The sequence below is a fragment of the Eriocheir sinensis genome, chromosome 2, assembly GCF_024679095.1.
Source record: "Eriocheir sinensis breed Jianghai 21 chromosome 2, ASM2467909v1, whole genome shotgun sequence".
NCBI lineage: Eukaryota > Metazoa > Arthropoda > Malacostraca > Decapoda > Varunidae > Eriocheir > Eriocheir sinensis.
In genome coordinates, this window is record NC_066510.1 from 24405707 (window position 1) to 24428206 (window position 22500).

The following is a 22500-nucleotide window of genomic DNA, read 5'->3' on the forward strand; positions in this document are numbered from 1 at the left end:
ACTGACGCTGCTGCTGCATCTTGAAAGATTCTGAAGCTATAAGGAAATATGTGGGGTGGGAGGGGGCTGAAGGGAAAAGTGTTTGTTTGTTTGTTTCTTTGTTTGAATTGTTGGTTGGTTGGTTGTGCGTTTCTTTGTTTGCAAGTTGAGTGATTGGTCGGTTTTCTGAATTGTTGTGTGAGCTGTTTCTTTATTCTTTATCTTGTTTATACCTATCGATACAGTCTCCCCTTTATCACATGAAATAGATGTGCGAGGGATTGTATGCTTTGTTAAGTCTACACTACCAAAACAATACGTCTTAGGTGGAGTAGTGATGAAGAAGGTGGCAGCGTTTATCCTCAATGACAGAAGATTGTTAGCGGCACATAACTAGCATCCCTGCGTTGCTAAGGTCCCTGATGCTGGCGAGGCGTTCGTGGTCCTGCTCCGTCACACGAGTGGTCGGCAAGGCGGCACCGTAACCCAAAAAGAACCGGTAAAACATCGATGCATTGACGCTTCCCCGCCCGCCCGCCGCCCACTCGCCTCTACCTCACACTCCGCCCGTCACGTCATCATTATCCGAGCTAAAGCCACTCTTATATTCCCACGACGCGCCGCGAGAAAACCGTCCCTGCGAGCGCCCGCCGTAAGGCCCGCAGTCCCTCGGCCCGGCGTCGCCCGAGGAGGCATAAAGAAAAAACATCCCTTCCTTCCTTCCAGACTCAAAGGCAAAAAGTTTGGACGAAATATTCAAATAGAAAAATTATTGTAATTCCTTCCGTGTGTTCGATCTGACGCCCCAAAAGCTCGCCCCTTCACAAAACTTTATTAATTAAGATTTAATTGGGTTCATTTGCCTCCTCCTCCCCTCTTGGGCGGATAATAGACGGGAGGTGCTTTACCGCCCCGGCCTAACCAACCTTTGTAGCCCCCTGACCCGACCTGACCCCGCTACCCGCACGACCTTCCCACGACTCTTCTATTTCCCTGCCGCATTTATAACTACTTTTGTGTGACCTCCTCCTCCTCCTCATCCTCATCCTCATCCTTCTCCTCCTCCTCCTCCTCTTTCCTCTCATCCTCCTCTTCTTCTATGCAACCGTACCTACTTTAATCTAACTAATATGCATAGGCCTAACTTTTAGAAGACATTCAAATGCAGAGTTTTCATCAAACATATCCGTTGAAAGAAATTTAACCCTTGAGAGAGAGAGAGAGAGAGAGAGAGAGAGTGTCTTTACATAGTTAGGAATACAGGCCACATTGAGCCGTTTGTCAATACTTGTGGATGTGTCCCATAACGCTAATGGAGCAAATAACCGACAGGTGTGTGCCCAGAGGATTTACCTGCGCGTGACAGGTGATGATTAAAAGTGATGATTTCTTGACTAATTCATTGCGTCACTTTCATCAGAGTATAATCCGACCTCATACAGACAGATAGAGAGAGCAACCCAGCACCAGCATATTCCCTTCTTCCCTCTCTCTCCTCCCCTCTCCCTTCTCCCTCTCTCTTTCTCTCTCTCTCTCCCCTTTCACCCTCCCCCACACTCACTGCAGATTTTAAAACTTTCTTATGAGTAGTGCAGATCAAACTTTCTTCTTTGCCCTCCTCCTCCTCTTCCTCTTCCTCTTCCTCCTCTTCCTCCTTCTCTGCCTCCTCCCTCGCATTTATTCATTTCCTCTCTTTATTTACATTTTTTTTGCCTTTTGTTTTCCCTTTCTCTTTTTCTCTTTTTTTTTGTCTTTCTCTTATATTATGGTATCGAATATTGGCTTAGAACCACTTTTTAGATACTTCAAGTAAATAAAATCATGTCGGGTACGTGTATTTTGTGTATTCTCAAAGCTCTCTAATTAACCTTTATCACCGGTAACGCCTTATTCTTTGATTAGTACTCTCTCTCTCTCTCTCTCTCTCTCTCTCTCTCTCTCTCTCTCTCTCTCTCTCTCTCTCTCTCTCTCTCTCTCTCTCTCTCTCTCTCTCTCTCTCTCTCTCTCTCTCTCTCTCTCTCTCTCTCTCCCTCTCCCTCACTCCTCGTTCTCTCGTTCCTACACCTTCATCCATTTTCCTCCTTCTTCCTCCTCTTTCCCTCCCATTCTTCCTCTTTCTCCTCCACTCGCCTTATCCGTTTTCCTTTCCCCTCCCAATCTATTCCCTTCTTCCCCTCCCGTTCTTCTTCTCCCCTTCTTGCAACCCTTCCCTTCGTTTTCCCCTCCTCTTTCCTTCTCCCTCACGGTCTATTCCCTTCTCTCCCTCTCTCTCTCTCCCGTCCTTCTTCTCCCCTCGCGTTCCCCTTCCCCTCGCCTTCATCCACTTTCCTCAGCGCTCCCATCCTTCCCCTCACCCTCCCCAGACGCAAGTGTAGCCCCCCCCCAACCCCCAGGACTCCCCCCCTTCCCCCCCAGCCCCGCGTGGCCGACACACTAGTGCTCCTAATCAGGTTATGGTTGATTGGTCATTTTTTCTCGACCTGTCTCGTTAAGGTCTCCTCGCCGCCCTCGTATCCGGCCCTTGTAGGTGTCCGGCCGGATATCCCGAGGCCGGTGCATGGTGAGGGTACGTCCAGGGCCTCTCTTTTGTTATATATTCGGACATAACGCTCAGAAAACGGGAAACAGGGGGGAAAAAAGGAACAACAAAAGAAATACTCAGACCCTCTCTCTCTCTCTCTCTCTCCTCGACTTTTCGTTTCGTGTCAGGGTTTTTTTTGTTTTTTTTGTTTTGTTTTCTTCTTTTTTAAGTGTTTTAAGTCCATCCCTGGGAGTTGTTCTCTGGTGTGTTTCTGGTTTGTTTTGGGTTGGTTCTGCGCGCTGTTGCTGGTGCTTTCCGGGTACTCTGACGGTCATGATCAATACTAAACGTTTCTAAATGAAAGTTAATCTTCAAAAAAATTCCGGGTTATGGCGTGCATTCGATTACCAGCGAATTTAAAACCTGAGGGGAAGGTAGAGGGGAACAGAAAAGACGGGATAGAGGGGAGGAGAGAGAGAACGAGGGGGAGAAGTAAAATTTCGGAAAATGGTGCAGAGAGAAGAAAGAGGAGGAGGAGCAGTAGCAGGAGGAGGAGAAGAGGGGGAAGAGGAGGAGGAAGAGGGAGGCAAAGGAAACGAAGCGGTGATAAAGGAATGAATTGAGGGAGACTGGGAAAAATGGGGGAATAAATAAAAATTGGAGGAGGGAAGCAAGAAAAGGATGAATGAGGAGTGAAAGGAGGGGAATAAGTGAGAGGAGGGAAAGCGAGGAAAATGCAGAGAGAGGAAAAGTAGGAAGAGCGGGAGCAGGAAAAGCACAAAAATCGAAGCGAGCATTAATGACGAGGCTGCTGACGGACATTAGGAGAAAACAAATCATGGAATTATGAACCCGGCACGAAATAAATATTCGGACAGCATGAAATGAGAAAATTCATAGAAGAAAAGAGAGCTGCCAGAAGGGGAGGAGGAAGAGCAGGAGTGGAGGAGGAGGAGGAGGAGGAGGAGGAGGAGGAGGAGGAGGAGGATAATAGCAGTGCCGAAGCTCCACGTTCCTGGCAGTTCTCCACCATCTCCGCCAGTTTACGGCGGTAATATGAAGGGCTCCTGGGGCAAGAAAGAAGCACGCCACCCGCAGCCTCCCCCCCCCCCCCTCCCGCGTGGCGCTCTTGCCCATCGCCCCTCGCCCTGCGTCACCCGCCAGAAGACAGCCGCGGCGAAAATAATACCCATTTTTTCCTTCATTGTCAGGAGTGACGATTTTTAATTCATATTAAGTCATGAAAAAATAAATGTGTGTGCATATATATATATATATATATATATATATATATATATATATATATATATATATATATATATATATATATATATATATATATATATTAAACCGCAGTTTATTGCATTTTTTACTAATTTTGGCGTATCGTTTTTTATGCTGTTTAATTATGGTTGAAATTAAGTTTACGCGTTCTACATTAAAAAGGGAAGGACTTCATTCTGGATGTTCACATTTTTGGCCGCATACAGGAATCAGATTGTTTATTATTAGCGGTTTTTGCGTTTTGATGTTCTCGTTTTTTCCTCGCCCACGCGCCCTGGAAACAGATGATATACACAAAAGTTGCTTTACGTCTGCTTTTTCCTACAATTATTAAGCATGTACTGAAGCTATTTTGGGGCGAATGAACGTATTTTCTCTTATCGAAAATGAGATACATGGGGCAGTGTGTGTGTGTGTGTGTGTGTGTGTGTGTGTGTGTGTGTGTGTGTGTGTGAAAGAAAAAGGCTGCTTCAAGTGAGAGAGAGAGAGAGAGAGAGAGAGAGAAAATGAGGTTAGAGGGGTAGCGAGGGGGTGGGGGTCGCAGGAAGGAAGGAAGGAAGAGGTATTGGCTATCACGGGGTCTGAGCGTCAATCTTCTCTTCTTATTGCTGTTCCGCTCCCGCTTCATCGATCTGCCATATTGTTCTCAGTCCGCTAGGGAGAGAGTGAGAGGGAGAGAGGGAGGCCGCTGTTTGAATGCATGACAAGACCCTTAGCTCGTCTATTCTTAAGCATGCGTACACACACACACACACACACACACACACACACACACACACACACACACACACACACACGCACACACATGCACACACTTCTGCCCTCCCTCCCTCCCTTACTCACTCCGTCAATCATGCACGCTAAACTATCTTGCATATAACACACACACACACACACACACCTTGCATAAGTATATTTTGGGTGACTCATGCACACACTGAAGCTCTAATATGTTTACGAGCGTTCTAAAAAGCACACACACACACACACACACACACACACACACACACACACACACACACACACACCATTATTAATTAGGGTAAAGAACTCGGTGTAAGAAGAATTGCCGTCGAGAGAGAGAGAGAGAGAGAGAGAGAGAGAGAGAGAGAGTTGGGCATCCTCCAAATTAAATGAGAGGCGGTTTTTGGAAAATGAATTGCCACATTACTAACGCCGGACGAGGCTGTGCGTCTTAACTTTTGCTGCCGAGCTGTGGGGCGAATCGCAAGTGGCCGCCACATTATCCCCACCACAGCCATTACACAGCCCCCACCACCACCACCACCACCACAGCACTTTCCACCACTACCAACAACAACTTCTACTACTACCAAAACATCCGTGCACACTATCAAAGCCATTACAGAACCTCCACCACCACCACTACAAGAGCCTCACCACCACCACCACCACCTCTACAACAGCCTCACTACCACCACCACCACAGCCTTTATCTCGAACACACAGCAATTATTACCACATCCATTTCAAAGTCTACACCAACACAACAGCCTCATCCACGGCCTCCACGACTCCAGCAAACACCTCTTATCACCATGGCATCCACTACCTCAGCCATTACTCAGCTCCTACCATTTCTGCCTCCAACACCATCCACCACCACAACTATTACTTATTTTTCACCACCACTGCCTTCACCCGATCCATTAACCAACAACTACATTCACCACCATAGCCACCGCCACCATTTGCCCCATCAACCATAACCACAACCATTACTCAGCCTACTTCTGCACCCATCACCGTCAGCCTCTACCAAAACCATTACACAGTCTCAAGCAGCCATCACAGCCGCCGCCACCGCTTTCACGATAGTCACGTCCCTACCACAGCCTTCCCACAGCCCTGCCACAGCCCCCCGCCGTCGCCACAGCCGCCCGTAACTCTCCCTGTCAGCCTCCTAAGCGAAAACAAGACCGTAAACCTTGAGTCACAGAGGAAAAAAAAACTTGCACTATCAAATTACTTTACGAAATAGAAACCGAAATATATATTAGTAAGTGAATGAGTCAAATTGCATTGCTGAGTGGGTAGAAAAAAAAAGAAAAAAAAGAGAGATACGAGTTTATATCGCTGAAAGATGAAGAGCTGGTCTGGTCTCCTACTACAAGATGTGATCAAAAAGATATATATTTGATTAAAAGTATTGCATCTCTCTCAGTTTTAGAAGCTCTCGGTATTTTTTCCATTTTTTTCCACTCCTGCTGCATTTATTTATATTTACGGGGCCGTGTTGTGGGATGCCGCGGTAAATAGGATGAGATGTGTACCTTGGGTCATTACGCGAATATCCTTCCTTCCATCCCTATCCATCCCGCCCGCTCTCCTTTCCATTGCAACACTCCTTCTCATTCCCCTCCTTTCTTTCCCCTCGCCCCCTCCCCCCGCCCCTCCCTCCCCTCGCCGCGTGCTCCCCCCGCTGTTGAAAAATGGACCGTCATTAAATGTTCAACAGGAACGATTAAAAGACAGCGGCAACGTTTCTTCATTAATGTGTCTCATTTGTTGGCGTATTATATCCCATCTGCGCTATCCCAGTTCTCTCGACACCTTCACCCTCTCCACCACCACCACCTCCACCTCCACCACCTCCGCTACCGACTCTGTTACCCCCACTTACATGTGTATGGCGCCGCGGCTCCACCCTGCGCTGCCATACGGGTGGAGTAATAATGGTTCACTTTGCTCGGTCGAAATGTGGAACGACTTCTCTAGTTTACGTCTTAGTCTTGCGTTGATGCGAAGAACTTTGGAATTGGACGGTAGACGCTGAGACGAGGGCCGCTGCTCTGGCCACGGCGCCTCCCATTACACATGAAAAATTGTGACCAGGAGCAAGTGTGTGCCAAAATATGGGCGATTTTTAATGAGGATTTTAATCACATTCACTTTTATTATAATCTTGGGGATGAGCGAGTCGGTGGCAGCACGGCGCTTCCATGGGTGGAAGCACGCCTGGCGTCAGTATATGATCCCCAGGGAAGCAGATGAAGGGAGCGGGAGGGCCGGGAGGAAGGGAATAGTGAATGCATGGTGAGGGATGAAGCTGGTAGTTTCTAAGAACGCTTGAGTCTCGTTATGTTATGTAAAAAAAAAATCAACATCAAAAGACCGCAAAACAAGCAAAATCTTTAAGTCACCCCCAGAGGTCTCGTTGACGTCAACATGACCATCATGGAGGGTCACACAGATCTGATTACTCATTCGGCTTTGATGACCACTCGGAAAAAAAAATATTAGTCATATACATTTCAGTTTGGCACCGGACTTTTTCTATCCTCTGTAAGAAAAAAAGAGACCGCCTTCTTGCAAAACCCATAAATCTTTGCCTTTGGTCAGCCTCCCTGCGTGGGGGGCGGCGAGCCACGGGCCGGGCGCCGCGAGCAGCCCCCGTGAGCTGTCTGGCAAACTCTGCTCTTTCTCGCAAGAGGAGGCGAGGCGGCGCGGAGGCGAGCGCTCCCTCCCGCCTTTCATTAATCCTCGCGAGGACGCTTCATTGTCATCACTTGTGATTTATCACTAACGAGTAGAGCGCTATGTTTTATTCATACCGGAGCCACGTAGCTGTATCTCTGTTCCGCCGCCGCCGCCGCCGCCACGCTCACGCCGAATGCCGGTGGTGAGTTAAGAAAAAAGACGCTTGGGGTAATTTGTGTCGAGTCGACTGTTGGTGAAGACACTACGACCTTAATGGTTGCCGTAAAGTGTCTCTTCCCGCAGTGTTATTAATGAGTCGCTGCTTCGCCGGCCACGCTGACTGATGAAGACTCGGCAAGGCCTGCTGCTGACCCCCGCCCCCCAGACGGCTGCTGAGGCTGCCGCTCTCAGGAAAAAAGTGGAGAAATTTGGACTAACCGTCTTAATCTTTGTGTCAAATATTCAGGGCGCACGTCCCCGCCATTAGCCAGGACGGATAACCGAGCGGCATTTTTCGTGTTTCTTGCGTGGCCTCGTCAGGGCCGCGTGAGCGTTGGGATTCCCGGAGCCTCTCTGATTTGACGCTAGGAATTAAGACTCAGAGTCCTCCTTCACTCTCTCATAACCGTCTTCACATTTTCCTTCTCCGCTGATATATCATAAGTAATGAATGTTCTTTAAAGTTTGCCTGAATGATTTTATTAAAGTTTTAGAGCCTAGTAAGTTTTGACATAATACCATTTATATTTTTTAATCCTGCAGCAATTAAGTTCTCTGACGCTAATGAGCCTCGTGTCCATTACAGATCTTCATGCACAAGTCTGCCATGCAGATGCACAACCGCGACACTCACCGCACCGAGGTGAAGCCGCACCAGTGTCAGCAGTGCCTGAAGGCCTTCTCCTCCAACCACCAGCTGGTGCAGCACATCAGGGTGCACACGGGCGAGAAGCCGTACAAGTGCTCCTACTGTGACCGGCGCTTCAAGCAGCTCTCCCACGTGCAGCAGCACACCAGGCTCCACACCGGTGAGTACCAAGGGGGCACGGGGGGCGGCGGGGGCGTGCACGGCCGCTGGTCTGCACGTCCCCGTAAAACATCACTGTTGTGAACTCGTGACTTGTTGCTCGGCCAAGAAGTTAGGCACTGATGACTCCCAGACCAAGACAGATCTCTTCATCACTGTGTGGGGGTGGGGGGGTGGGTTGTGTGCCTTATTTTGGGGTATCAGGTCCAGTTTCAATGCCCGACGTAGCTGAGGGCGAGGTCTGGCGCCTAGGGAAGCATTGAATCCTTTACCACAGAGCTCCGGGGAGAAAATATGACCTGCTCCGCCTTTCCGCCCACCGTTTCTTAATTATTCACATCACATGCTTAGCCTCACCTCCCAACTTAGACACCCACCTCTTATTTCTGTCCACGTGCTCATCTTCCTCACCCCTTGAATCCCCTCTCTTCTCCCCTCCCCTCCCCGCCACGTCGACTCCCCTCACCCCTCGCGGCCTCACTTTAATTTCCCCTTCGCCGGAAAGGGGATCGCGACACCCTTGCTCTAGTAATTTGGGAGTCTCGCACATTAATGTTTTCCCCTCAAAATTTAAAGGACTGCTGGTATTTTGTTCCCCACATTGACCCGCCCTTCCCCTCACCCACCCATCCACCCGCCTACCCATCACTCATCCACACCCTCTCACACACTCACCCACACCCTCTCTCACCACACCATCGACGCTCCTCCAGTACTGCACGAGACCCGATACATTAATATGGTCCAGGTCGACGCAGGGCATATTAAAATAACCTTGTATCAACTTGGGGTCATTGCGCCGCTGCAGGGAGAAGGTGGAGGAGATGGAGGAGGAGGTGGAGGAGGAGGTGGTTATCTTGTCCCTGTTATTAAGTAAGTGTCAGGGGCGGGGTGACAGACAAAGGAGGGTTCATTAAAGATTTCCTCCTTTCGTCTCATTGTCGTTTAAAAGAAGGGCACCAACGGCATCATCATCATCATCATCAGCATCATCGTTAAAAATGTAAACTTACGCATAGACTCCGCCCGGCCGCCTTTTTTATATCGTTATGCTGTTGTTTTTGTTGTTTTATTTTTGAGGGGCTTTTAATGTGCGAGAGAAGAGTGCTTGAACAAAATAATGCATCTTAACGTAATGGCATAGTGTTTAGTGAAGGGAGGGAGGATAGGGGGGGGGGGGGGTCAGGAGGAGGAGGCTTAGGAGGAAGGAGCAGCAGCAGGAGGAGGAGAAAGCGAAGGGGGAAGAAAGAGAAGGAGGAGGAGCTTGCGTTGTTGTTTTCTTTATTTTTTATTTTTTTATAATTCTGTAGAGCCTCTGTAGCTTCCAGGAGCGAGGGTTGGGAAGTAAACAGGAGGGAAGGGAGGGAGGGCTTTCTCTCTCTCTCTCTCTCTCTCTCTCTCTCTCTCTCTCTCTCTCTCTCTCTCTCTCTCTCTCTCTCTCTCTCTCTCTCTCTCTCTCTCTCTCTCTCTCTCTCTCTCTCTCTCTCTCTCTCTCTCTCTCTCTCTCTCTCTCTCTCTCTCTCTCTCTCTCTCTCTCTCTCTCTCTCTCTCTCTCTCTCTCTCTCTCTCTGTCTCTCTCTCTCTCTCTCTCTCTCTCTCTCTCTCTCTCTCTCTCTCTCTCTCTCTCTCTCTCTCTCTCTCCTCCTCCTCCTCTTTCTGCTACTGCCACTACTTCTAAAATTACGACTACTACTACTTCTACTACTACTACTACTACTACTACTACTACTGCTCTTTGTGCTACTATCCTGCCACTACTATACTACCAAGACGATGATCCTTAATAATAATAATAATAATAATGATAATAATAATAATAATAATAATAATAATAATGATAAAAATTGTGATGGTTTTAATTTTTCCTTCTTTTTTTCTTCGTTTTAAATTCGTGTTTTTTTTCTAATTCCTCCCTTCGAGAAAAAAAATCGGTACTTCTCTGTTATTCCCAGCTAGTTTCTCTCTCTCTCTCTCTCTCTCTCTCTCTCTCTCTCTCTCTCTCTCTCTCTCTCTCTCTCTCTCTCTCTCTCTCTCTCTCTCTCTCTCTCTCTCTCTCTCTCTCTCTCTCTCTCTCTCTCTCTCTCTCTCTCTCTCTCTCTCTCTCTCTCTCTCTCTCTCTCTCTCTCTCTCTCTCTCTCTCTCTCTCTCTCTCTCTCTCTCTCTCTCTCTCTCTCTCTCTCTCTCTCTCTCTCTCTCTCTCTCTCTCTCTCTGTCTCTATCTCTCTCTCTCTCTCTCTCTCTCTCTCTCTCTCTCTCTCTCTCTCTCTCTCTCTCTCTCTCTCTCTCTCTCTCTCTCTCGCTCTCTCTCTCTTTCCACCCCATTTGCCCTCCCTTTCGTTATTTTTTTCCTTTTTTTTACTTTATTATTCTTTCTCTGCGGTAATCAGATTTTACGAAGCACCTTAATTTTCTCGCGTGTTGATATGTATATGTATTCATTTTTTCCCCTCCCTCTTCTTCTTCCTCTTCCTCTTCCTCTCTTTCTGCTTATTGGTTTGTTTCTTTTTCACTTCCTCCCCCTTTATTTTTCTTTAACGATGCGCCTCTCCTCTCCCCCTCTCTCTTTCTCTCTCACTCTCTCTTTCTCTCTCTCGCACTGGCTTTCTCTCTCTCTCTCTTCCTTCGCTTTTTAAAGAATACACTCTCTATCCTTCTCGTAATTCCTCTCCGCGCAGGCAAATAATAGACTAATAGCTCTTCTTCAAATTGCATCAAAGTTGGCCTAGAGAATTGCCTTTACCTTCCTTCCTTCAGCCGTCATGGAAGGATTGGTGGAGGGAAGGGAAGGAGAGGGGAGAAAAAAGGAGGATAAGAAGGGTGGAAAGGGGAGGCGTGGTGGCTCTTGGAAGTAACCTGAAATCGTAAAGGAAGTTGAAAATGGAAACTGTTGAAGAGGTGAAAAGAATCTGGACTGTGGATTGAAATGAGGGAATGGGAGAGCAAGACAGGGATGGAGGGTAGGTGAAAAAAAAAAAAAGGTCAAGTTGAAAAGAAGTAGGATGTGCGTAGATGTGACGGAAGGTGAAGAAAGGGTCAGCGGAAAAGAAAAGAGAATTGGAAAGAGGCTGGAATTAAGAGGGAAAAAAGAGAGAAGAAGTGGATGTGTTCGAGAGAAAAAGAGAGAAAATTCTGCCGGGGTCTGCGTGAAGCAAAAATGAAAAGAAAAAAATACCTCACATGCGACTATTTTTTCTTTTTTCTCTTCATTTTCTTCCTCATATCTTTCTCGTCCAACTCTTCTTTCTGGCTCTCCCTCTCCTCCTCTTCCTTCTTCTTCTCCTCCTCTTTGTCTACCCTTCTTTATCCCTAAGTCCTCCCTACTACTCTTATTTATTTTCTCCACGTATTATTCCTCCCTCATCGTTATTCTCCTTCACCTCCTTTTTCCTTCTCTTATACTCTTCGCCCTTCTTCTTCTTCTTCCCTTCGTCTACCCTTCTTCATCCCTAAGCTACACCGATCTTCACCCTACAACTTATTCTTTTTCTCATTATGCCTCCCTTATATTATTCTCCTTCCTCTCCTTTTCCTTCTTCCATTCTTCCCCCTCCTCCTCCTCCTTCTTCCCTTCGTCTACCCTTCTTCATTCCTAAGCTACACCGATATTCACCCTACAACTCATATATACTTTTTTTTCTCATTATGCCTCCCTCATTTTATTCTCCTTCATCTCCTATTCCTTCTTCCATTCTTCCCCCTCCTCCTTCTTCTTCCCTTCGTCTACCCTTCTTCATCCTTAAGCTACACCGATCTTCAACCTACAACTCCTACTTTTTTTTTCTCATTATGCCTCCCTCATTTTATTCTCCTTCATCTCCTATTCCTTCTTCCATTCTTCCCCCTCCTCCTTCTTCTTCCCTTCGTCTACCCTTCTTCATTCCTAAGCTACACCATCTTCACCCTCAACTCGTCTTTATGCGTGATATTTGTGAGGGGAAGGCTATAAACCGAGGAGACGAGAGGGAGCGCCGCCCCCCATGGATAATAAAAGAGCTGACGAGGCACCCGGGTGGAGCTTCCCTGTGTTGGTGGAGATGCCGTTTGTCACCATGCTAGTGTATTCGACCTCGCCCCCCCCCCACCCCCCAGCCACCACCACCAGTACAGCCAACACCACCACTACCAAAAGCGACAACACTTCGACCTCCACATCCCCTACTGAATATACCAACACCACCAACACCACCGCTACTACCTCTCCTCCTCCTCCTCCTCCTCCTCCTCTTCTACTACCAAAAACAGCAGTACCTCAAAAATTACCTCTACTACTCCTACAACTACTACTGCAATTACTACTATTACTACTTCTACTACTACTACAACTGCTACTATTACTACTTCTACCACGACCACTACCATCGTCACCACCACCAACACCACCACTTTCATGTAGCTTTCTCTGTTTTTATTTGCAACTTCTCTCAACGCCATTTTTTTTCTTTGACCTTCGGAACATCCACCACCGATTGCGTGTATAGCCAATGTGTGTGTGTGTGTGGGGGGGGAGGGGGGGACGTGTGTGTGTGTGTGTGTGCGTGAGTGTGTTGGGGAATTGTACATGAGGCTTTGGTGTGGGGCTGTGTGGTGTCAGTTTGGGGAGGGAGAAAGGGAGGAAAGGAGGGGAAGAGAAGGAGGGGATTGGAAGCGAGGAAGTCTGTCTGTCTGTCTCTCTGGCTGTAAACATTAAATAGCGAACTCCTTGTCTTCGTAAACTCTAGCATAAGGAGGGCGTAAGGGGTGGGGTGGGGGGGCCTTAGAAAATTTGGGAGGCTGAATTTTATGGCCCAGAATATAAAATTGATGGGTCTATAAAATCACTCCCGAGGCATATCAAAAGGAATTATTTGTCTGGTTTAAAGTCCCTCTTTCTTTCTCATCATTTTCTTGTTTTTTTTTTCTTCCTTTTTTTCTCTCGTCAGTTATATCTAGTTACTATTCTCTTCCTTTATGTGATTCTTTTTTTTTTTCTTGTCTTCTCTTCCTCGTCGTCTGTCGTATATTGTTTTTAGTGTTCCTTGTTCTCTTCATTCTCATTATCCTCCTGTTGTCTCTATTCCTTCTCCTCCTTTTTCTTTTTTCATATTATCATCCTCATCATTTTTTTCCATTTTCCATCCCTTCTTTCTTTTTTTTCTACTCATTTTCTTTCTCAACATCTTCATTCCTTTCATATTTTCCTCCTCTTTCTTCTTTTACTGCTATTTCTCCTTCTTCTCCTTCCTCCTTTTCTCTTACTTCTCTTTCTCTTCCTTACTTCTCCTCTTCCTCCTTTCTAACCTCTCATTCTTTTTACTACTTCTTCTACTTCTCTTTCTTCGCCTTCCTTCTTCTCCTTTTCTTTTACAACATATCTTTCTCTTTCTATTTCCTCCTCTTCCTCCTTTCTTCGCCTTCCTTCTTCTCCTTTTCTTTTACAACATATCTTTATCTTTCTATTTCCTCCTCTTCCTCCTTTCTTCCCTTCCTTCTTCTCCTTTTCTTTTACATCTCTTTCTCTTTCTATTCCCTCCTCTTCCTCCTTTCTTCCCTTCCTTTCTTCCTCTTCTTCTTCTTCCTCTTTGACATAATCCCCGCCTCCGCTTGAAAGGTACGTTTTGTTCTCTTCTTTCGCTCCAAGTGCCGCCCTCATCACCCTGATCACGCGGGGCGGACGGCGATTATCATGCACCCGACATTAAATTTCCCTCTGTTCCTTTCTTGTTTATCACAATTCCATTTAATTCCGGTTGGTTTCCGTCGCCTCGTTCTCTTCCTCATTCTCCCTCACTTACCTCTCCATCTCCTTCTCCTTTTAATACTGCAAATTGCTCCTCGGTGACCCAAAGACTCTGTCCCTCTATTCTATATCTGATGGCCGTTTAGCACACAGCCGGAGGGGTGGAGCGCTATCAGCTGCCTCATTATTGGGGCGGGCTTGGCCGTGACCCCACACACACACACACACACGCACACGCACACACGCACACGCACATCGACCCCCTCACCTAATGTTGCCTTTCCAGTGAGAGCAACTTAGTGAGAGTGTGAGGTGTTGTCAAGGACGGATGTGGTGGCCGTAGAGGAGGAAGAGGAGGAGGAGGAGGAGGAAGAGGAGGAGGAGTGCTGGAGAGGAGAGGGGAAGGAGGAGGAGGACTGGGAGGTAGTGCTAATGGGGGAGGGAAATTAATGAGGGCCAAAGAGAGAGAGAGAGAGAGAGAGAGAGAGAGAGAGAGAGAGAGAGAGATGCCTGGAAGAATTAAGGAAAGAAAAAAAAAAGCATGGAAGAAGGGTTAAGATGGAGGGAGGGTAAGGAAAGAAAGGAAGGAAGGAAGGAAAGGAGGAGTCATAGAGGAAGAGGAGGAGGAGGAAGAGGAAACCAGGGAGATGAACTGACATACAGGGAAGAGGCAAGAGGAGGAGGGGCGGAAGGAGAGCGCTATGGAGGGAGAGAAGGAAAGAAGGAAGAAGTGAAGGGAGGGAGAGAGAGAGAAAGAGAGACAGGGAGGGAGGGAGCTTAAGCCATCGCGGAGAGAGCCTCGTAAGTGGACGGGGACCATTACAAATTGTCTCGTTGAGGGAAGAGATGAAAGGGGACGAAGAGGCGTTTGGGAGCCTTACGAGATCTTGACAGGAGTTACGTGGCCGTGGGGGAAGGGAATATGGGAGGCCGCAAGAGTAGGAGAGGAAAGGAGGAGAAGGAGAGGGAGCAGCAGGAGGGAAGAAAGAGGGAGAAAAAGACGGTGAAAATGGAAGCAGCCGCAGCAGTATAGGGAGGAGGAGGAGTTAGAGGAGAGAAGGAGAGTAGAAGTTACAGCAGAAGGAGTTAAAAGATGTAGGAAAGAGTAGAAGTTGAAGAAGAAAGATCAGCAAAAAGGAAGTAGAAGGAAAAGAAGGAAGTAAAGGCAACAAAAACTAGAATAAGTAGCAGATATGATAAAAAAGGAGAAAAGGAAATTGAATGGAAACTAGCAAGAAAGGGAAGGAAAAGAGGAGATAGAGACAGGAAAGAAGGAAATAGAGATGGAAAAGACAGCAGAAAATAATGAAGAGACATGGAAAAGAAGAGAAGGAAAGGAAGGAGGGAAAAAAAATCAACGAAGAACAAAGGGAACGCAAAATGGAGTTAGTATTATAGGCAAAAGAAGAAGGGAAGACAGAAAAAAAGGGAAGTGAAGGAAGAGGACGGAGGAGAGGCAGATGGCGCAGCGAAGAAGGGTGGAAGAGAAAAAGAGAGAGGGAGAGAAAGAAAGAGGAGGAAGAGGAAACGGGAAAGGATATGAGGAAGAAAAAAAAACAAGTAAACGAGGGCATGTTGCTATGGTATGTAGATGAGAAACGCGCCTCAAGAATGCCTAAAATGTGAGCAAGAAATGGTGTATGCCTAGCGAGAGAGAGAGAGAGTCTGAAGGATATTGCCGAGATCTTGTTTTTAAGAAAGTGCCCCCCGGCCCCCATTCTTCCCCCCCCCCCCCTCTCTCTCTTTATCGTTCCCAGCCCCAACATTCCCCACTCCTCCCCTCTAACCATTACCGTATCTCCTCCTCCTCCTCCTCCTATCCCTAAGCAAGGAGTGCCAGAGGGATGAAGGAAAAAGAGCAACAAGAATAGAGAAAAATTAAGAAAAGTAGGAATTTATTTTTAGTCGTGATCAGTTATTTTAATTTGTAGTAGTAGTAGTAGTAATAGTAGTGTTAGAAGTGGTAACAGTGAAAAGTATTTGTGGAAAGTCCTCTCTCTCTTTCTCTTTCTCCTTCTCTCCCTCTCGCTCTTTCTGCACAAAAGATGAAGCGGCAAAAGGAAAATGATATAAAAATAGTAATGTGTTGGAATGATATCGCTCCGGGAGCCTCGAAATGAATATGAGAAGAAAACGGAGGAACTACACCCGAGAAGGAGGAAGAGGGAAGTGCTGGAGGAGGTGGTGGTGGTGGCGGTGGCGGCGAAGGAAGGGAGGTAGGGAGGGAGCGAAGAAAGGATAAGAGGCGAGCAAGAAAGAGAAGAGGAGGAGGAAAACTTTCAAGATGTCTCCTCCTCTCCTCTCCCTTTCGCTAGCCTCTTTCCTCCCTTTCTCCCTCCCTTTCTCCCTCTCTCTATGTCGGCCACCAGTCTGCCAATCTCTTAAATGGAGGACATCTTTCAATTCCTGAGATACATTGGAAGTCACATTCTTTAGCGCCTTTGAAAGTCCTCGGCCAGCTCCCTCCCGACTCGCTGCCGTCTTCTCCTGCACATTTTTACCCAAATTAAATTCCCTTCTACGGAGCCCGAGTGACACTGGTCATAATGGAAGCCGTGGACAATGCCGGCCATTAATCTCTTGTCCCGATGCTGAGTCCGTCTTTTCGTCAGGAGTAGTAGTAGTAGTAGTAGTAGTAGTGGTTGCTGTAATTGTAGTTGCTGTGATGTTTGTAGTTGTCGAAATAACGGAAACAATTCTCTATCGTCATCGTCATCCTCTTTTTTTTCTTCTGTTCCTTCTTTCAGTTATCCTCCTCCTTCGCTTCCACCTCCCTTTTTTTCCTTTTCCTCCCTTTCCTCCTTCTCCTCCTTTTCCTTCCCATCCTCTTCCTCATGCTCTTCTACCAGCTACTACTACTACAACTACTACTACTTCTACCACCACTACTACTACTACTACTACTACTACTACTACTACTACTATTACTACTACTATCACTACTACTACTACTACTATTACGTTACTCTAACCACTATACTCCCACAACTCTTTCCTCTATTTTACTTCCCTTTCAACTTAGCCCTTTCATCTTCCCGGTTATCTTCTCTTCCCACAATTCATCGTCTGCCTTTTCGTTACTGTTATCCCCACCAACAACTTCTCTCTCCCTCCCTCGCTCTCTTTCGTTCTCTTTTCCTCTCCCATCTCCTTCTTTGTCCTTCTCCTCCTTCTCTTCCTCTCGCCAAAAGCATAAATTCAGATCTAATTTTTTCTTCCCTCGCGCTGCTTTAAAACCTGGCTGGTCGGCGCCCCTTATAATTCTTCATTACAGGAACTGGGGGGCGGCGCTCCGAGCCCGACCCGGCAATTTTGGTAATGGCTGTTTTGGGACGCCCGTGCCATCTTTCACCGCCCGACCCCCGCCAGCGTTCTCTTCCCACAGGCTTTCGCGCATGTCGCTGCTTCTCGTCCTTAACCCGCCTCGCCGCCGCCGCCGCCGCCGCTTGAACCCAGCAGCCTCCTTCTAGCCTCCCCGTTCTCTCTTTTCCTTCCTTTCCTCCCGTTTCCCTCCACCTCCCTTGCCTCCACTTAAATGTATCCTCACTTCCCTAAAGAATCCTTGCCTTCTCTTTCTCTTCCTCCCCTGGGTGGTGGATGTTTCCCTCCGCCGGCGCGTCCCCCTCGTCCTCCCCTTTCTGCAATTCTGAGACGCTCCTTGCCTCGACCAAAACAAAAGGGAACAAGCTCGTTAGTCGCGCCCAACGACCCATCAGCGAGGACCAGCTAGAATGACTGGGCTGGGACACGCCGCGTGAAATACGGCCGAGATAAGCAAAGTCCTACGCCCCGGCAAGGAAAAATCCGGCAATTATACGGCTGGCAACGCTGTAAGTCCCTTTTTATGGGATTATTTTATATCTTATTCATGTTGGGACGGCGTTTTATCCCCAGGACGAGCGCCGACTGTTCTTCTTATCCCCCCTTGCCACTTTAGCGTCCTCCTCCCCCTCATCTCTCTCTCTCTCTCTCTCTCTCTCTCTCTCTCTCTCTCTCTCTCTCTCTCTCTCTCTCTCTCTCTCTCTCTCTCTCTCTCTCTCTCTCTCTCTCTCTCTCTCTCTCTCTCTCTCTCTCGCTCTCGCTCTCTCTCTTTCTCTTTTATGCCTGCTCTTTCTTTCTTTTACATCATATAGCTTCTTCTCCTTCTTCTTCTTCTTCTTTTTCTCTCTCCTCTCCTCAGTCCTATTCCTCAACTTGTTTGCATTCCTTTTCCTCCTCCTCCTCCTCCTCCTCCTCCTCCTCCTCCTCCTCCTCCTCCTCCTCCACCCCGCAGTTGAATCTTTCGGTGGAAGCGCACAACTTATTTTCCTTGTGCGATCGTCTGTGTACCCGCTGTAACGCTCCGGCAACCATTATTGTTTTTAAGACGTATTTTTCTACCCGGGACTGAGGTGTATCGGGCAGCTTCCCTTTCCCTGCCGCCCTAGCGCTCCCCACAGACAAGGAGAGGAGGGCAAGGCAAGAGCGAACTGCATCTGGCATCGAGGACCCGGCCATGTTTTCTCAATCAATAGATCAATTCGTAGTACCAATCCCATGCGAGTAGTTGTCCCAAGCCGCGGCCACAACCACCGGCCAGCCTCGATTCGCGGAGATCATGCAGGGTTGAGAATGTCGAAAAGGAGAAGGAGAAGAATAAGGCGAAAAGGAGCTGGGGAAAATGAGAAGAAGGAACAGGAAAAGGAGAATGATAATTATAATGGGAGAATGAGCAGGAGAAGAGGGAAAGAAGAAGAGAAAAGGGAGAAGGAGAAGAATAAAGTGAAAAGGAGCTGAGAAAAAGGAGAAGGAAAAGACGAAAAGGAGAAGTATAATGGGAGAATGAGCAGAAGATGGAAAGAATCAGGCAAATAGAAGGAGGAGAATAATGCGAAAAGGAGCTGAGAAAAGGAGAAGGAACAGGATAAGACGAAAAGGAGAAGGATAATGGGAGAATAAGCAGAAGAGGGAAAGAAGCAGGCAAAAAGGAAAAGGAGCAAAATGAAGAGGCGGGAAAAGTTGCTAAAGGAAGAAGAGGAGGAGGAGGAGGAAGATAAATAGGAGGGAAGGATAAACGAATAATGGAAAGGATAGGAGTAGGTAGAGAGCGAAAACGAGATAAAGAGGAAACGAAGAGGAGGAGGAAAAAGGGAAGAAAGGGGGAGATATATATATGTGTGCAAAAGAAGGAGAAGGGGGAGAAAGAGATGGTGAGGAGGAGCGAACGAGAGGAACTGGAAATGGAATGATCAGGAGGGATGTAAATGACGAAGAAAGGAGGATCCGCAGGGGTGAATGACAACCGTGGAATGTTGCAAGAGTCGTGGAATGCCGGCGAGATTAGAATATAAACACGCGTCGGTGATGAGTGGAACCGAGACGAAGAGGGGAAGAGTGTCTGAAGGAGGTGCGATCGAAGACAGATAATTTAGGTGATGCTGTAATTACGCAAGAACTAACCTGGGGACGAAAGGAAGGAAAGAAAGGAAAGAAAGAAGATGAAGGAAGATAGGAAAGTTAGGAGTGAAGGAAAGTAGTCTTATGGCATTCTAGGGTGCGATCAAAGACAGATAGTTTAGGTGATGCTGTAATTACGCAAGAACTAACCTGGGGACGAAAGGAAGGAAAGAAAGGAAAGAAAGAAGAAAGAAGGAAGATAGGAAAGTTATAGGAGTGAAGGAAGGTAGTCTTATGGCATTCTAGGGTGCGATCAAAGACAGATAGTTTAGGTGATGCTGTAATTACGCAAGAACTAACCTGGGGACGAAAGGAAGGAAAGAAAGGAAAGAAAGAAGAAAGAAGGAAGATAGGAAAGTTATAGGAGTGAAGGAAGCTAGTCTTATGGCATTTTAGGGTGACGATTGACTGGCTGATCCAATTGTTGAAGGAATGGATGAAGATAGAATGAAGTATAATGAAGGAAGAAAGGAATAAGTTAGCCAGTTTCATAGAAGTATTAATCACGTTTCTTATTGATTAGTTATGTGTGAATCTTTAAGTAATCCGTGAAAGAGAACGGAGGGTGGACATGAAGAGAAAACAAGAAAACAAGGGGAAGAGAAGTGCAAAAAACCACACACACACACACACACACACACACACACACACACACACACACACACACACACACACACACACACACACACCCGAGAGAGAGAGAGAGAGAGAGAGAGAGAAAATCTTCGGAGGATAGGCGTGGGGCGGAGGGAGCGTAAGAAAACAAGAAAACATGGAGGGAAGAAATGGAAGAAATACAACGCGTAAAAAGGGAAGAGACAGGCGGAGGAAGGAGAACCAGAGAGAGAGAGAGAGAGAAGGCGGACAAGGAGGAAGGGTGAGGTTGAGGCGGCGGAGGCGGTGACAGGGGTGACAGGACGAGGCTGCGGAGGAACACGTGTCGGCCTGCCCTTCGCCCCCTCGCCGCCATTCATGCAGAGTCGCTGTCCCGGTGAATAAATCTCTCGGTCATGCATCGTCCTCGCCCGCAGCAACGCCCGGAAAGTCAAGGCCCCCTGGCGGACGGTGGTGCACGCAAGACATTATACGCTGGCTTCCTCATGCGTACACGGGGGTTCTCTACTATATACACGCTCACTCATACGCAAGAGAGAGAGAGAGGGAGGGGGGTCCGGGGCTAATGTGGGAGATTCATGACCATACGCACATACACACGCACACAAAGTAACATACAGTAATACCCACTCAGAATAGTTCACCCTTGCCCTTACAGATAACTTGCCATGACGTCAGAGGCTAATAGTTCCGTTTTCAATCCTTTCTATTTTATTATTTTCTATTTTTGCCTCTAGTTTCTTTTCATTCCCTGTGTTAACCTCGATCACTGTATATTCCTTATCCAGCAAACTGTTTTTCGCCTACAAAATTATTATCGCTGCAATTCGACACCATGGCATATTCATCATTGTATTGTCGAACACTATTTCCCAACACCATCCTCCTCTCTGCCAGTGTCACTACTCTTCTCGTAATTCCATAGTCACGCAATAGTTAACCAATACTCTCCATTTTGCTACAGTTACCGCTATCATCATCATTCTAAGTCGTAAAATAGTTGCTCATCATCCACAATACCTACCATCACTATTACCACCATACTTATCATCATTCTATTAACCGCGCAATCGATCTGTACTGTCACTATTACCTTCCTGCTCATCATCAATCTATTAAACCGAGCAATCAATACCTTCACCATCCACACACACACATTGTTACCCACCATAAGTCTTTTCTTTCTACAGCAATCACTTTCATGTTCACCATTCTACGTACAGCCGAACCTTTACCAACCACACCATTATTCATCATCACCAACCACCCTCTCACTATCATCACCATATTCATCACGTTCACCACTCACCATTATCGACCACCCTCATTCCTGCACCCATCACCACCATCACCACCATCATACTCATCACTCTATTCCTAAGCCTTTTAACCCCACCGGTCCTACCCATCCCACTCCTCCCCCTTCACCACCCCCCTCACCACCCTCCCCTCACCTCATCCGCCAACCCCGTCAGGAGATCCAGCTCGCACATCAGCCGTTGTGTGCGATCATTTTGCAACAGGAGATCAATTATTTCGCCAGCCACCCGCACGTAATGGTTAGACCAGCTGATTATCCCTCTGCCTACCTACCCTCTCTCTCTCTCTCTCTCCCACCCCCCCTCTCGCTCTCGCTCTCGGTCCTTCTCTTTCTCTCCCTCTCTCTCTCCCCGGCCACAACAAACATATCATCTATCCATTCTCCGGGCCCCCAATTCAGTGCAGCTTGGCAAGTCTTTTCACGAGTGCTCGCTGGCCAATGGTCCCTCTTAATGAGAAAAGGTAGCCTGCAGAGGACCCGGATGGACAAGGTAAACAGAGGAAAGACGAGAGGGAGAAAGAAGAGCAGAGTCGGAGGAGGAGGTGGAGGGGAGGAGGGGGTGGTTAGTAGAGTGGGGTGTAGAGAGACGCTGAAGATGACCACGCTTTTATACGGCTATTATGCCTACGACTACTGCTTCTCCTCTTCTTCTTCCTCTTCTTCCTCTTCCTGTCCTTTCTTTGTTTGCCTCTTCTGTATCCTCCTCCTCCTTAGCCTTCCCATTTTCCCTCTGCTCATTCTCCTTTTTCTATTCCTCTTGTTTTTCCTATTCCTCCTCCTCCTCCTCCTCCTCCTGCTCTTCATCTCCCTCCTTATCCCTCTCTAATGGTTAAATGAGAAAGGGGTAAGAGAATGGAGTAAAGAAAGATAGCATACAATATTATGTTGGAAGGAAGGAGAGAGCGAGAGAGAGAGAGAGAGAGAGAGAGAGTGTACCCGTCCATTTCTTTTTATTGTTGCAACGCTGCTCGTCTTTCTTTTCTCCCTCTTTCCCTTCCTCCCTCCCTCCATCTCACATCCTCTCCCTCTTTCCCGATTCTTTCCTCTCTCTCTCTCCCGCTCAGTCGCTCGCTCTCTCTCTCTCTCTCTCTCTCTCTCTCTCTCTCTCTCTCTCTCTCTCTCTCTCTCTCTCTCTCTCTCTCTCTCTCTCTCTCTCTCTC

The 22500-nt window shown here is 47.3% G+C and overlaps 1 protein-coding gene across 7 annotated transcripts in view; it reads left to right on the forward strand.

Annotated features, from left to right (window-relative positions):
• The window catches only part of LOC127001559 (zinc finger protein 384-like), a 234110-nt gene that overhangs the window by 132097 nt on the left and 79513 nt on the right, over positions 1-22500 (forward strand). For all 7 annotated transcript variants that reach the window (XM_050866210.1, XM_050866243.1, XM_050866265.1 and 4 more), the window contains one exon: positions 8031-8253. In XM_050866210.1, the coding sequence (XP_050722167.1) occupies positions 8031-8253 (223 nt within the window). The remainder of the gene's footprint in view (positions 1-8030; positions 8254-22500) is intronic.